Below are 15,353 nucleotides of genomic sequence, written 5' to 3'. Positions count from 1 at the left end.
CTCAATTTTAAATAGCAAGTCCTGAAGCCTGGGACAGTACTCATCCAACACTCACCTCAAGTGCAGGTAATTACCGGTTGGTCAGGTCCAAAGTGCAATCCACCATCAAAATCCCAAAATTTCACATTGAGCCTACCAAATTCTTCCAAATTTCGCTTTTGTCCCCACTATACTGGCAGGTATGTGGATCCACATCCAACGGTGATCATCTTAACCCGACAAATGCCTACACATGACTTATTACAGGAAGTGTTCCTTATCGCGACATCTCGAAGCATGTTACCTACTCAGATCTACTCTGCTCCACATATATCACTACCCAAATTCGTACCCTGACTGAAAAACGTAAAGGTAGAGCATGGCGATTGTGATATATGACAGGTTTGACGATCTGTTCGGCTTGAACAGCTTAGAAATAAAAAAAATGGCGGTGTATGTCGTCAGCCGTCGTATGCCATATTGACATCACAGACATAATCACATCATATCACCCCTGTCATGTGACCAGATCCTCAGCTCTGATTGGTGTACCTCTTTGAGGGGCATACATACATATATACAGGCAGACAAATACTGTTTGAGATGGCTTTGCCGTATGGGCTACACCGTAAAAACATTGCACCCGTGTAGGAAGGAAGCGATTCAGTTTGGCATTTGTTATGAAATAGGCAAAGCCAAGAAACAAACTAAACCAATTATAATTACCCTTTGGAACCCTTTCGAATTAGCCTTCAGACTCCTTTGCAATTGCCCTTTAGAACTCTCTGGAATTACACTTTAGAACCCTTCAGAATTACCCTTTGCAACCCATTAGAATTACCCTTTAGAACCCTCTAGATTTGCACTTTAAAACCCTTTATAATTAAACATGGTGGGTTAGAAATGTTATTCCTCTTCATTTTTGACGGATGGATGGAAGGAAGAACATAACCAAATATTGAAGCGGCTTCACTGCTTTAAAAACGATTTTTTTCTGTGTGGGAACTCATTAACCATTTCTGCACTGCTGTTTATTGTATTATAATAATCCTGTTTTTACGTTTACGGATTCTTCAATGTGCGAAGTCATTGACTTATTTTACTGTTACTTCCCGTTACTTGACAGCTCCATATTATTTATGCATAAATGTCAGAATCTTTGATACCCTTACACCCTCCCACCCTCCCCCCCCCCCCCCCCCCCCATTCTTCAGTATATGGACTTTGGATTCCTCCTCCTTCCCCTCTTTTTAAATATCGCTGTTATTCTCAACTCGCTATTATTCCCAAGCCCTATTTTTTATTTTGTTTATGAAGCCTAAGTAATAAAAACTCTTGTCCAGAACTGGCCTTGATAGAAATGTAGTTTGTAACTTTGCTCTGTTGGTGGTAGTTCGTATACAGCTTGTGGCTGCTTGGCGCCATCATTTTCTGATGGTGCGGTTGTGCCGCTTATACAATGTCCCGCATTACCAGTCATCTGGTACTCATTTTTCAGACCTCAGAAGGATGATATGCTGAGTCAACTCACCTGGTGTTAACTGATTTTTCAATTTCGTTAGTGGAACCCGTCTGCAATTATTCTGAAAGTACACTGATGTGCCCTTGTATCTTTGACGTGCTTGTCATTTGCATGCATGTTCCATCATAAACTTAATTGGATCATTTTACAAAATAGATGTCAAATGAGGATGCGAAGGCGTTTTGTGTGCTTGTGCTCCAGGTCGTCGTTGTTGGAGACCAGAGCTCAGGCAAGACGAGTGTTCTTGAGATGATTGCCCAGGCACGCATTTTCCCAAGGGGCTCGGGTGAGATGATGACGAGGTCTCCTGTCAAGGTGAGAAACGGGAAACACGCTACCTACGTTCTCCTTTCGCCTCTAAATCTATGGTTCTTAAACCAATACACTACAGACTTGTCTCATGAAGATGTTTATTTGTGCTGTGTATAATTTATTCTGTGTGGGATTAAAGGGGAAGTTATGCTTCAACACGTTGTGCGCAGGTGGCTCTTGCTGGACCAGAAGAGGAATTTGCTGTTTTTTAAAATACTTGTAGAGTTATAAAGCTTGGTTGCGAATCAACCACAGGATTCATTTAAAGCATTCTGCCATTGAACAGTTCTGTGCTCGTGGTATAATCCCCATCAGTATGAAAACGGGCATGGGTTTGCATTGTTGAGAATCAGTGAGAAAGAGAATCAAGAATACTGATTTTGAAACGTGTGGTTTCAGGTGACTTTGAGTGAGGGACCTCACCATGTGGCGAAGTTTAAGGACAGCAGGAGAGAGTTCGACTTGGGAAAAGAGAAGGATGTGAGCACATCCTTTGCATGGTTACCTGTTTGATACACAAATAGCATGTTCATAGAAATTGACTTTGATCAAGACATCTTCCTCTTTTATAATAATCATATTTATTATTATAAATGCAGTAAAACTTTAAATATCGTGGTTTTGAAGAATCACAGGCAACTTCTTTTTGTTGCGATTTAGTTATCGTGGGGTTTAATTTCGACCAATCGTGGTTTTTGAGCTGAGTTGTGAGAGATAGTTTGCGTCGACATGGACGATCATCTCGCACCATGAGCCTTTTGTTGTTTCTCACTCACCATTAACAATAGCGCCGAAGCGTCATTTTAAGCAATTGTTCTCTACCAGCATCATCATCATCATCATCATCATCTTTAACGAAGTGTTTTGTTTTAGATCTACTGTATAGTATGTAATATTTTTGCTGACTCACTCACCTCACTGCTTTGGAATAAATTTAAAAGTAAAAGTCTTTTTAATTTTTAATTTTATACTTATTTTACATGTTTATTTCAATTGTGACATGTTTATTTTTGGATGCCTCCCACCTTCCTCTGTGTTTTATTGAAGCCAAGGAACCTAACCCCCTTTTTCTGATAGGTCCCTGGTTTTAACCACCGCAGTTTGGAATATCGCGGCATTTTCCAGGAACATACCCCCCGCAATATTTAAGGATTTACTGTACATCATAATCCTACTATATAAACGAAGGCAATTCTCTTTATGTATGTGTACATGTCTGAAAATCAAAGAAAACTAGAGCAATGCGACTGTGTTGCCAGTATACCTCCGCATAGTCCCTGCCCGTGATGACGGGTAGATGCCCTCATTAAAAAACCACCGTTTAGAGGCCATTTTTCCCCGCAAAGTGGGGGTTGGCCTTTTCGGGGACCGTGGTTGTTGTTTTTTTTGGTCCCCTTTTTGAAGCAATGTTTTACGGCCGGATGCCCTTCCTGCCGCCAACCCTGTTTGTCGCCTTTTTACGATAAACAGGGAATTTCCGCCCTCATTGGCCGTCGTAAAAATAAACAAGTTTGATTTAAATCCCTTCAGCTGTTCTCAAGTATCACATTTTTACCAGACATGACAGGTTTCACATCGATCGGTGAAACACTTTCGGAGAAGGAGGTTTTCTAAATATTGGCTTTCAATCTAATATGGCTGCCAAACCATGTGATATATGACATCAAAATGTACACTCTGCATATGTATGTGTAGGGGATCACTTTTGTGAAGTTTCTTGTTGATCGGCTTAGGTTTGTTTTTTTCTATCCAAGAGGGCTGCCAAACCATGTGACCTACGATGTCATCATTTTCAAACTATATGCAACATTGGTGTTTAGCTCTTACACGAGCCTCGATCTTGTATACAAAATAAAAAAATTGGATAAATTTCGCATCAATAGGGTAAGCATTTTCAGAGATATAATTATTTTATATTTTCCTTCAATCCAATATGGCTGCCACACCATGTGACCGATGATGTTTTTGTGATCAACTTTTAATCGCGATGCCTAGTCAATGGTACACGTAAAGTTTTGAGTCGATCGATTCAGTGGTTTGGCAGAAGATGTTTTTTAAAGGTTTTTGGTTAAAGCCAATATGGCTGCCAAACCATGTCACCTATGATGTCATAAATTTAATTTTTCAACACAAATGGGTCGTAGATCATGTGCATGCAATTTCTGATTTTTAGGATAAGGCATTCAATGAAAACATTTATGGCTGGTATACCACTTCACTGATTATGTCATCATTATCATGCTTTTGTTCCACTTTGGGAGTACTTGACAATGTGCCAAGTTTCAAATTTTTCCACTCAGCGGTTTCCACGACATAGTTATTTAATTATTTGTGTTTAATCCAAGATGGCTGCCATACCACATGACCTATGACATCACAATTATATAGAAAGACATTCTGCATGGGTGTTGCTCCTACCCTGAAAGTTTCATCTCAATCGGACATGTGGTTGCTGAGAAAAACGAGGTTTAGCCCGTACGGACTGACAACCCGAAAACATAATGCCTCCGGCCACCTTTTGGGGCTGAGGCATAAAAACAAAACTGCTGGGTCAATCTCCACCAAATTTTGCATACGTACTGCAGGTACCCAGAGTTAGGTCATGGGCTCACAAAAAATAACCCCTCACCTCCAGCGAGGGTGGGGAGTTGACTTACGATTTTCGCCCGTACGGCTGGGCCAATCTCGTGTCCGGAAATTAAAACAGGAAGTGCTATTTTCTTTTCTTCAACAAAATTCCTGAATCATTGCTGAAGGGTTGGTTACCGTTACTTGATAATGACGCACCGCATCGACTTTCCAATTTCAGACGTCCATTAAATATATCACCAAGCCTGACATGTTCACAGGTAGCACTCCCACAAAGTTTAAAGTCCATTCACTGGTAGCGATCCGTCAGGGGGTTTGTATTGCGTACACCCGTCCACACAGGCCTTGCTCCGGACCACGTGTAGTACGTGCAGCTGCCCGTTCCGCGAGCTGAGAAAGTTCTCGAATTGCGTTGTTGCACAGCTTGGCTTCCTTCGTTACCCAGTCACCCAGTCACGTACCTGGAGGTATTGCCAGCACCACCTTTGACAAAAAGATCACTCATTGTTTTGTGGCATCATCATTTATCATGACAAACGTGGACGTAAAAAAATAAAATCTGAATATTAAACTTATCTTACGTCACTATCCTCTCGACAGCCATTACTGAAATGAGGGCAGACGCAATCACATGACACAATGGACAACATTGTTTATTATTAACTATGGAAAAAAGTGCTTGGTCATTTGACACTAATTTGACACATGAAATGAGCACATGAAGTTGATAGGGCAAGCACGGCTGGGTCATTTATCCGGAGTCATCACAATCGGGTTCTACTCGGACTCTTTTTCATCCATTCCCAGAAACCGCCATACATTTAAGAAACCATCCAATACGAATACTAGATACAGGCGAGGGGGCTTTGGCGACATGAATTTGTTTGCAATATTAGTTTAATGAACATGAAAGATTTTGGCGGCTGTTTGAAAATCTTTTTTTACAATTTCTGCTTGAAAATTAACAGTTTTGGTACAAGCTAATTTATAGTTTCACTCGTACTTTTATATTTGTAATTAGCTTATTTGAGCATAATTGTGTGGAAGCTCTAATTAACCCGATTTGATTACATTATTTTTTTTAGTCCCGTTAGTCATGAGCATGTTTGTCACATCTATTGAGAATCTAATGCAACCAGCGACAAGTCTGCTATGTTTCAGGCAAGTGCCTTGTAAACATATTGGGGATACGATTAAATGTGTTCAACAGGGAGGGATATTGGTTGAAGTGCATATGCATACATCAAGTAATGGAGAATTTCCCAAAAAATAGATGTAGTTAAATCGATTTTAAATTTGCCAAATTTACCTCCACTTGACCTATTTTCGAAATTGAAAAAGTCTGCATTTTTCACTGCTTTCTTGTATCAAACGGAATGTAACCGTTTTTACAATTTTACATGTGTTAATAATTTTGCAGTCACTTACCAAATTTAAGTGGTTGAGGTGCATCCAGCAGGGTATAGTTGTGTGCAGATGATAAAATGTTAGATATGATTATGGAAACTGGGTGTACATGCTTACAACACACACACACACACACACACACACACACACACACACACACACACACACACACACACACACATATATATATATATATATATAATATATATAATCGGGACATTAAATCAGACGTGGACGTAGCTTCAGGACTTTGATCTTTAATTTGACAAGCTTTCGACCAACAAAGGTCTTCTTCTGAGTCTACAAAAACAGCAGGCATGTATATCAGTCAAGTATGTATAGTGATATGTGTGTAAGATGTGTGATATGTGTAGAAAATGCATACAAAAGGAAGAGCCATGCCAAAGCTCACTCACCGGCCCCAAGTTCAACGGAAGTGAAGCGCACCTTACAGTTACCGTTTGCGTTACAGTTCCGGTGCACGTACATATACAAATATAGAGATACTGTATACATACATGTATATGGATTAACTAGGAGGACGACCTTTGACCTTTACACACAAAACGGAGGTATTTACAAGAATTCATTACACTTACAACAATACAAAACCACAACAATTCTCAAATCCACAACACTGCACCCTCATCCTCCAGGCACGGTCTCGGGCCTATAAAACTTTAACTTTAGTGTGACACGTAGGTGTAGTTCCCTCTACTTTTAACCTGACCCTGAGTGCGACAATTTTAAAACACAAATAAGTATGTCCCTCTGCTGCATTGCACCCTGCCTAACAGACTTACGCCCACAGCTAACCAAATTGCGGAATGGTTTTCAAAACTAAACATTTACGGTGGGGAGCATTATTTACAATGACGCCACTTGTATGTACAAAACTAACCCAGGACCTGTGATTGTTCTTTTGAGGGGGAGACAGCCTGCGCTGCATTGACGCACCATAAAGCACCAACACGCACTGGAGTGCACAGTCACCACAGTTCAAACGAAAATAATCAAACACCTGGTGCTGGTCTTCCTCTTCGGCTCCCTCTGCTGGCCATTGTTCTTCTAGATGTTGTCTTTCTTCTTTGCTGGCGGCCTATTTGGTGGAAATAAAAGTGCACAAAAGGTGTCCATTGTTTTTATTTATGGCCCACAGGGGGGCCGACTATGAGTGGTTCACCTGTGGGCTTGGTGCCACCTCACCGGTTCCGCAAGCAAGATCCTGGGCCATTGTGGCCGGTTCCAGCAGAGGGGCCATGCCCCAACCCGTGGGGTCCATAAGTCGTGCTCAGCCACAGACATGTGGTCCATAAGTGGTGCATCGATGCAGGCAGCTGTGGTTGCGAGAGTCCGGGCACACAACGGCGGACTCCCGCACGCTCCCCTCGGTGCCCAGAGAGCACAGTCCTCGGGTGGGAGACAGGGGAACAGAAGACAGGTAAGCAAGGGGTAAGGTCACAAGGGTACACATCAAACAAGGCAATGCAAGACGAGGTGCGTACGGAGAGCGAAGTGAGAAAGCTCGTCCCTACCGTACGTCACCCCCCCCTGTTACCTACTCTACCCTTGCCCTTACCCCATATGTACACAAAACCTACACATTTACAAATTCGTCACTACTGTCACATCTTCCCCATATCTCCCCCATATCTCCCCTATACCAAATTCGTCCCCACAATCCCTCTAACCAAAATTTGCCATCATTCAAATTCATCATCAATCCCTCTTAAGGAGGAAGAGATGGACCATCAGCACAATGTCACACCCACGTCATGATGCGTCCCACATTCCAAACATTTTCACAAAAAAAACAATAACATGGCATGGTGTGGCGTTCTGTCACCTCAGGTGAGTGGATGTAGATGGTGCGAGGAGATTCTTAATCCTAACTATACTCTAAATGACTTTAATACACTTTACACTACCCGGGGTCTTTCCCTGCCAATCGATTGGCCGTCTTACTCTATGCGGTTTTAAGAACCAAATTCCCATTAACCAAACTGTGGTGCTTCATCAATTTGGGGTCTCACTCCCCCGATTCAACTCCCTGTGCCTTTGCACAATTTCCGGGCTGAGTCGTGTAGCTCTCCCAGCAGGTCTACCCACCTGCACACCTCCACCACTGTAGTTGCCTCCGAGCTTACCTGCTCCTCACCCTACCTATCTAACTGGGGCAGACCCTCTGGCACTCTCCCCACTCGGTGCCCTCTCTGGCACTGGGCTACCCGGGTCCGTCCTCTGGATCCTCGGGCCCCATCCACAACTCTAACGGCTCCCAGAGCCCACCTGCGACCTCACCTGGCCGACATCCTCACAGTGGTGGAGTGCCCATTCAACTACACATACTAACAGGCCACACGCCCAGCCATTTCCACGTAACTAATGCACCCATCCAAACACCATTCTTCCACCACGCACCACAGATGCCAATATCCAACCACAATTTACCTGTACCCCCTACCTAACGCTTAAACTACCCGCCCCGGGTATTCGTGATGGGGTCCATCCTCCCCATACACACCTTCGCACCATCCACTCCACTCCACAGTTTTCATCATACTCACTCCACGACCATCCATTCCATACTCCATATATTCCAGACCATTTATTCCATACAACCATGCTCACCTGGATTTGCACACCTGTGCAATCACTCCTACACCTTGTGCTTCCTGCACCCTCCTTCCTCCCTTGACCATTTGGTCAACACAACACACAATCACCACTACTCAGTCATACACTGCTCCATACACTTCCACGCTCAATACACTTTCGATCCTCAAAACCATTGCCTCAGGCACCCAGATTTTTCCACGCTCACACACATCTCTCCCGAGCATTGCCTAGCAATTCCTCATTTCAACATAGCCCGAGAGGCACCCATCGGCTGCACCACGGACGCACCCATCCGCTGCACCACGGACGCACCCATGGGCTGCACCACGGACACACCCACCGGCGGCACCACGGACACACCCACCGGCTGCACCACGGACACACGCACCGGCGGCACCACGGACACACCCACCGGCTGCACCACGGACACGCACCGGCGGCACCACGGACACACCCATCGGCTGCACCACGGACACACGCACCGGCTGCACCACGGACACACGCACCGGCTGCACCACGGACACACCCACCGGCTGCACCACGGACACGCGCACCGGCGGCACCACAGACGCACCCACCAAGCGTTCCACACACCTGTTCGTCACTTGCACCCCATGCAAGCTCATTCACTCAACACAATGTCACTCATCTCACACTTCTCACAATACGCTGCTGAGTACACTTTCAACACACAAACACGGCACCATTTGATCTAACTACTCCCCTCTGAAACTCGCGCTTCCCAGTCGCCCCTTACATGATTGCGCTCCCTTGTCATTATAATCCAACTACCCTCTCTATGTCCCCACTACCTGTCCACTGTTGCTACTTAACCTTACAGTTACCTATGGTCATCTTCTCTCGATCCCTATCATTTTATCCTAACCCTCCCAGGCTAATTTTCCCTGCCAAACCCCATAAAACTATTGCTCCTTTGCCCTCGTTATGTGAGAGATGGCAGAGTTGCCATCCCACTACATCGGGCATCTTCCACTATAAATTTCGCTCATCAAATTCCAGTCAATCACAAATTCCCTATCCCAAAATTTTGAATCCAAAAACACTATCATCATCACAGTCCACTATACTTGAGCCTCGGTGCGTCGTTATATTTTCAAAGCTCGGCTTCGCAAAGCCGAGCAATGAACGCGGGTGGTTTGTTGCCTGCAGTTGGATCCGTCCGGCATTCACGATTCTGGGGAGGAGGCATGCTCGGGCCGAGATTCCACGCATCATCGCGGCGCGGCACCTTCCGGCCCCCGGCCCGATGGCTCAATCTCGCCCGGTCGGAACCCCACCCCCGCCACCAGGGGGCACCGTACCGATCCCTTCGACCTGGCCCCCCTCCCCCGGAATCGTGCCGATCGCCGCTCTGACGCGGCACCGACCATTCCGTGCGGGACCCGGCCCGATTCGTGCGCGACGCTCCGAAGAGCGACGCGCTTACAGTCCCGGCCAGTCCTCGCTGCAAACAAAACGCACCGCGCACGGAGTGCTCGCCTCGGCTATCAGTCGCCCTAACTGCTAACCCGGTCAATGTCGATGCTTCACTTGCATGCTCACACCACGCGACCCTTTTTACGCTCAACCAAACCCGGCGCCTCCTGTGCATCCCACACCCTCCGTCCATTCCACCACCGCACTCCCTGTTACACACCACACCTCTCGCGCACACTCGCCGTTCGCACACTTCCTTAACACACCTCACGCACCGTCTTGCGCACTCTCCCCACTCGGTACGTACTCCGTACCACTCACCATGGGCGTGCACTCTTGCATCCACCCACTAACGCGCTCCGATGGGCTCTCCCACACCCACGCCACAACCAACTCAGGTGTGCTTCCTCGCACACGTTCCACCACCACCTTACTCTCCGTGTCACACTCATTTTCGCACGTACACTCCGTATCACTCTCACTCCCTTTGTCACACTCCGTACACCCCGACGTGCATTCTCGCTCGCACTCGGTTTCACACTCGTGCTTTGTAACACGCTCACTCTTTGACGCACACTTTTTCCTCACACTCGTGCCATTCGCTTTAACACCACACACACAGGACCTTCCACGAACGCCCGGGTGCTTTCGCGATCCCAATCGCGCGACAATTCTCTTCGCGCCAGACATCCTCTTACAAAATCTCCCCGCACAACATACAGCACGACTCACCTGGGGGATCCTTTTCTCCACGCGCACCTGCAAATCTTCATTGGTGTTATTAAGCACAGCATCGTGATGTGAGCAGGGGCTTTGCACATTTTCCATCTTTCCCTGCCGCGAGTGCTTTTCTAAGTCCCCTGTCTCTCCAATTTCAATTCCCACTACTTCTTTGAATGATTCGGACTTTATTTCTTATTTCTTTTTTCTTTCCCTCGACCGCTGGTCCGAATAAAATTTTCTCTACTTCAGCGGTCGCCGGCTTTTCCATACCCCGGGTCGCGATGTCTATCCCGGTCCAGTTACCTGTGCCTTTCTCCACTTCGCTCAACCAGCGCTTCTCGACCCGCTTTACCTCGTCGTGTACCCGTGGGACCTGCTCGCCCAACCTGCGGTCTCTGTCCCTCTCCGCTTCCCTTACTTCATATGCGACTCTGTCCCTCACCAGCCCCTCAGTTATTTCTTTAATTTGGTTTCCCAGCTGCTTTTCCTGAGTCCTCCTTTCTTCCTTTTGGGTGTCTATTTTACTTTCTAATCGCTCACCCATCTTTAGCATGAGGGCCTCCATTTGCACCATGAAGAGGTTCAAATTTACCGGCGGCGCTGCTACGGTCCCGGGCGCGGCGACATTTGGTGCCGCTACAACCTCGTGCGCGAGGGCGCCATTTTGTGCGCCTGAAACCCCCTCAACCACCTCACCATTTCTCTCCTCCTCCATTTCTTCCCTCTGGTCCTGGGTTACCCCTAACCCCTCTTCTAATTCCCCCACCGGCATCCTGTCGCCTTGATCATCCATGGCGCGATTTTAAAATTTGGGATTTTTTTTTTTTTTTTTTCAAAATTAAATTTCGGCTGCTCGAAATTTTGAGCGCGCTATTCGCGCTTCAGGTCCGAATCCGACACTCCTGACACCAATTTGTTACGGATCTCTCCGTCGGCCTTTTTCCCCTTAAGAAGGGGGGATCAATCCCCTTGTCCGCGACTGACCGACGTGAGTCCTGGGGGTCCCAACGCTCCTCCCGGTCGGGAGCAGCCAGGGCATTTGGTCTACAAAAAGTCCCAAGGACCTGAGTGCCACTCCTGACTGCGAGCAAGGGAGGGACTCCCTTGAACCCCGTTTTCAGATGTTATGATTGCCAAGCGGTGTTAGCAACACGACGTTCGAGCCCTTACCAAAGACTAAACCCGATCCTGAAACGTTGGCCAAAATCGCGCCACAGGTTTTCAATTGGGAAATCACAAAGACGACCGGACTAGCATGAAGAAGAAGAAGAACGAAGGTAGGAAATACAAATGGAATTTATTACTAATATTTACACCAATCAAAGGAACCAAGGAAGGAGGAAGAATAAGAAAATAAAGACAGAAGGAGTAAGAAGACAGTGCAAATACTAGCTTACCTATAAACAGTCTTACTTAAACCCCAGGACAACACAGAAGACGGACGTACAATCATACTTACACGGGGGATGATGATAGGGATGAATGGCTGGAAGGAGAGGAAGGTTCAGGTGGGATGGTAGGACGACCGGGCCGGGAGCGAGCAGCCGCCGGCTCTCCGCCCTCTGGTCCACACCACCGGGATGCTCCCAGCAACGCGTTGGAGCCCGTTGTGGCAATGCTGGTTGGAAACAGCGTCTCCCTCACTCGTACTCCCGCAGGTTGCACGTCTCTCTTCACCAACTCAAGCGCCTCCTTACAGCAACTGCCTTCCTCCTCCCTCGCTCCTTTGACTACCTCGATCCTCTGCTGAACTCTTACGCACTTTCGGTGGACTGCCAACTCTGACGCATCTCTCTCTTTTAAAGATCTTCCTGCACGTCTCTCTTTTTCAGAAATGGCTTGCTGTCTCTCTCCTGCGCGATTCGTCGCACGCTTGTCTCATCTCCCTCAAAGATCTTGTGCCTGCGCTTATATTGCACCTGGGGCGATCAAGCCGCCGGCCTCCAGGACACGCCCATCGGTGAGCTCGCCTCGGCCCTGATTGGTCGCGAGGGCTCACCGATCCCGCCCCTAGAGGAGGCGTTGGCAAGGCCACGCCTTGTTCCTGGCGCTGGGCTGACTCCTCCCACCTTCTGCTCCGAGATGACCTCGTGCGTAATAGACGGCGACTGCAGTTGGCAATGCGAATTGCGATGGTGATGCCATTAACCCCACCCAAAGTTACTGGCGCTTTGAAGATGCCATGGGGGCTTCGGAGGGACCTAATCTTATTTCATTTGATGCAATGCAGAGTCGACTATTGGGAAACACAGCCTTAAACTACATAGAATAAGGAGATAACTATAAGAGAGGGATATATGATTTGCTAGGTGTATGTATATGGATTAACTAGGAGGACGACCTTTGACCTTTACACACAAAACGGAGGTATTTACAAGAATTCATTACACTTCCAACAATACAAAACCACAATTCTCAAATCCACAACAATATATATATATACGTATATATATATATATATATATATATATATATATATATATATATATATATATACAGTGGAACCTTGACTTACGAGTGCCCCAACTTACGAGTTTTTCGAGAAACGAGCCGTCGCTCGGGCGGTTTATTGCTTTGAGATGCGAGCCGAGATCTGAGTTACGAGCTTTCGCCACCCGGTCACGTGGTTATCTTGCCGTGCAAGTACAGTATCTCTGTCATATAGCGCTGCATTTTTGTTTTCGCATGTTGGTTATTTTGAGTTTACGCCGCCAGGTGGGTTCTGGTCACGTGGTTATCTTGCCGTGCAAGTACAGTATCTCTGTCGTATAGCGCTGCATTTTTGTTTTCGCATGTTGGTTATTTTGAATTTACGCCGCCAGGTGGGTTCTGGTCACGTGGTTATCTTGCCGTGCAAGTACAGTATCTCTGTCGTATAGCGCTGCATTTTTGTTTTCGCATGTTGGTTATTTTGAGTTTACGCCGCCAGGTGGGTTCTGGTCACGTGGTTATCTTGCCGTGCAAGTACAGTATCTCTGACGTATAGCGCTGCATTTTTGTTTTCGCATGTTGGTTATTTTGAGTTTACGCCGCCAGGTGGGTTCCGGTCACGTGGTTATCTTGCCGTGCACGTACAGTATCTCTGTTGTATAGCGCTGCATTTTTGTTTTCGCATGTTGGTTATTTTGAGTTTACGCCGCCAGGTGGGTTCTGGTCACGTGGTTATCTTGCCGTGCAAGTACAGTATCTCTGCCGTCAACTTGTTCAGAGTGCCGGCGATAGCTCGCCTTCTCTTTGTGGAAAACACGGTACTGAGAAGAAGAAGAGGATGATGTGCTTGGATATAAAACACGCAATCGTCGAAAAACATGAGCGAGGTGTCGAGGAGGACGTATATAACGGCAGAGGAGAAGAGCATGCCAGGCCACAACTTGTGGATATAAAACACGCAATCGTCGTGTTTTATATAAAACTTGTGCTTGGATATAAAACACGCAATCGTCGAAAAACATGAGCGAGGTGCCGAGGAGGACGTATATAACGGCAGAGGAGAAGAGCATGCCAGGCCACAACTTGTTCAGAGTGCCGGCGATAGCTCGCCTTCTCTTTGTGGAAAACACGGTACTGAGAAGAAGAAGAGGATGATGTGCTTGGATATAAAACACGCAATCGTCGAAAAACATGAGCGAGGTGTCGAGGAGGACGTATATAACGGCAGAGGAGAAGAGCATGCCAGGCCACAACTTGTGGATATGAAACACGCAATCGTCGTGTTTTATATAAAACTTGTGCTTGGATATAAAACACGCAATTGTCGAAAAACATGAGCGAGGTGCCAAGGAGGACGTATATAACGGCAGAGGAGAAGAGCATGCCAGGCCACAACTTGTTCAGAGTGCCGGCGATAGCTCGCCTTCTCTTTGTGGAAAACACGGTGAGATCCTTAACATCCAACAACTAATGGGACGCAAACGGGGCGCCCAGTTTAGCGGTACACACATTGATGAATCACCCTGCCTGTGATTCACCCATGACAGGTTATAGCTGGGTCGGGATTCAAACCCAGGCTGGACAGTTTAGACTTTAGAGTCAAGTGTGCGTACCTCCAGTCCAGGCCATCCTGCCAACTTGTATGCTGCATACAGGTGAAATATAAAGCGCGAGATATTTTTATATATACTGTATATTTTTTAAAAATTTGGTGTGGTTTTTGGCGGGCTGGAACGGATTAATAGCATTTCAATGCATTTTAATGGGGAAATTTGATTTGAGAAACGAGCAATTTGAGTTACGAGCTCGGTCACAGAACGAATTAAACTCGTAAGTCAAGGTTCCACTGTATATATATACTGTATATATATATATATACATGCACATATATATATATATATATATCTATATATATATTTGTGCAGCGTCTGTGTTGTGTTGTGTTGTGTTGTCTTGTGTTGTGTTGTCACTGAACTACTTTCTGAAACTTTTGTGAAATCGTACCAAACTTCTGGTATGCACATATCTCTCCCGTCGGTATGTCCTCAGGGTATTGTTTTTAAAAAAAATTGCAATTTTTTTTTTTCTTGGAATTATTTTGGGAATTTTTTTTTTCAACTTCAATTGTTTATAAAATGTGATATCACGTATATTACAAATACATTTGTGCAAAATAATTGTTTGAATTATGATTGGTTTAAACCATGACAAAACGGCAACTCGGGTACAGTCATTTATCTATATATCGACACATCTGGGCAGTGTCATATATATTGTCACTTAACGTGTTGTTGTGTGTCACTTAACGACTCCCTCAGACTTTTGGTTCCGTGGT

General features: G+C 46.0%; 1 protein-coding gene across 1 annotated transcript in view; it reads left to right on the top strand.

Moving 5' to 3' along the window:
* The window catches only part of LOC144891575 (dynamin-like GTPase OPA1, mitochondrial), a 180,747-nt gene that overhangs the window by 126,840 nt on the left and 38,554 nt on the right, over positions 1-15,353 (top strand). The window contains 2 exon segments of the mRNA XM_078775183.1: positions 1,703-1,816; positions 2,213-2,293. Of these exon segments, the coding sequence (XP_078631309.1) occupies positions 1,703-1,816; positions 2,213-2,293 (195 nt within the window).

The sequence above is a fragment of the Myxine glutinosa genome, chromosome 4 (genome assembly GCF_964187855.1).
Source record: "Myxine glutinosa chromosome 4, kmMyxGlut1.1, whole genome shotgun sequence".
Lineage (NCBI taxonomy): Eukaryota > Metazoa > Chordata > Myxini > Myxiniformes > Myxinidae > Myxine > Myxine glutinosa.
Note: the sequence above shows the minus strand (reverse complement) of the source record. Positions and strands in the feature narration are given on the sequence as shown.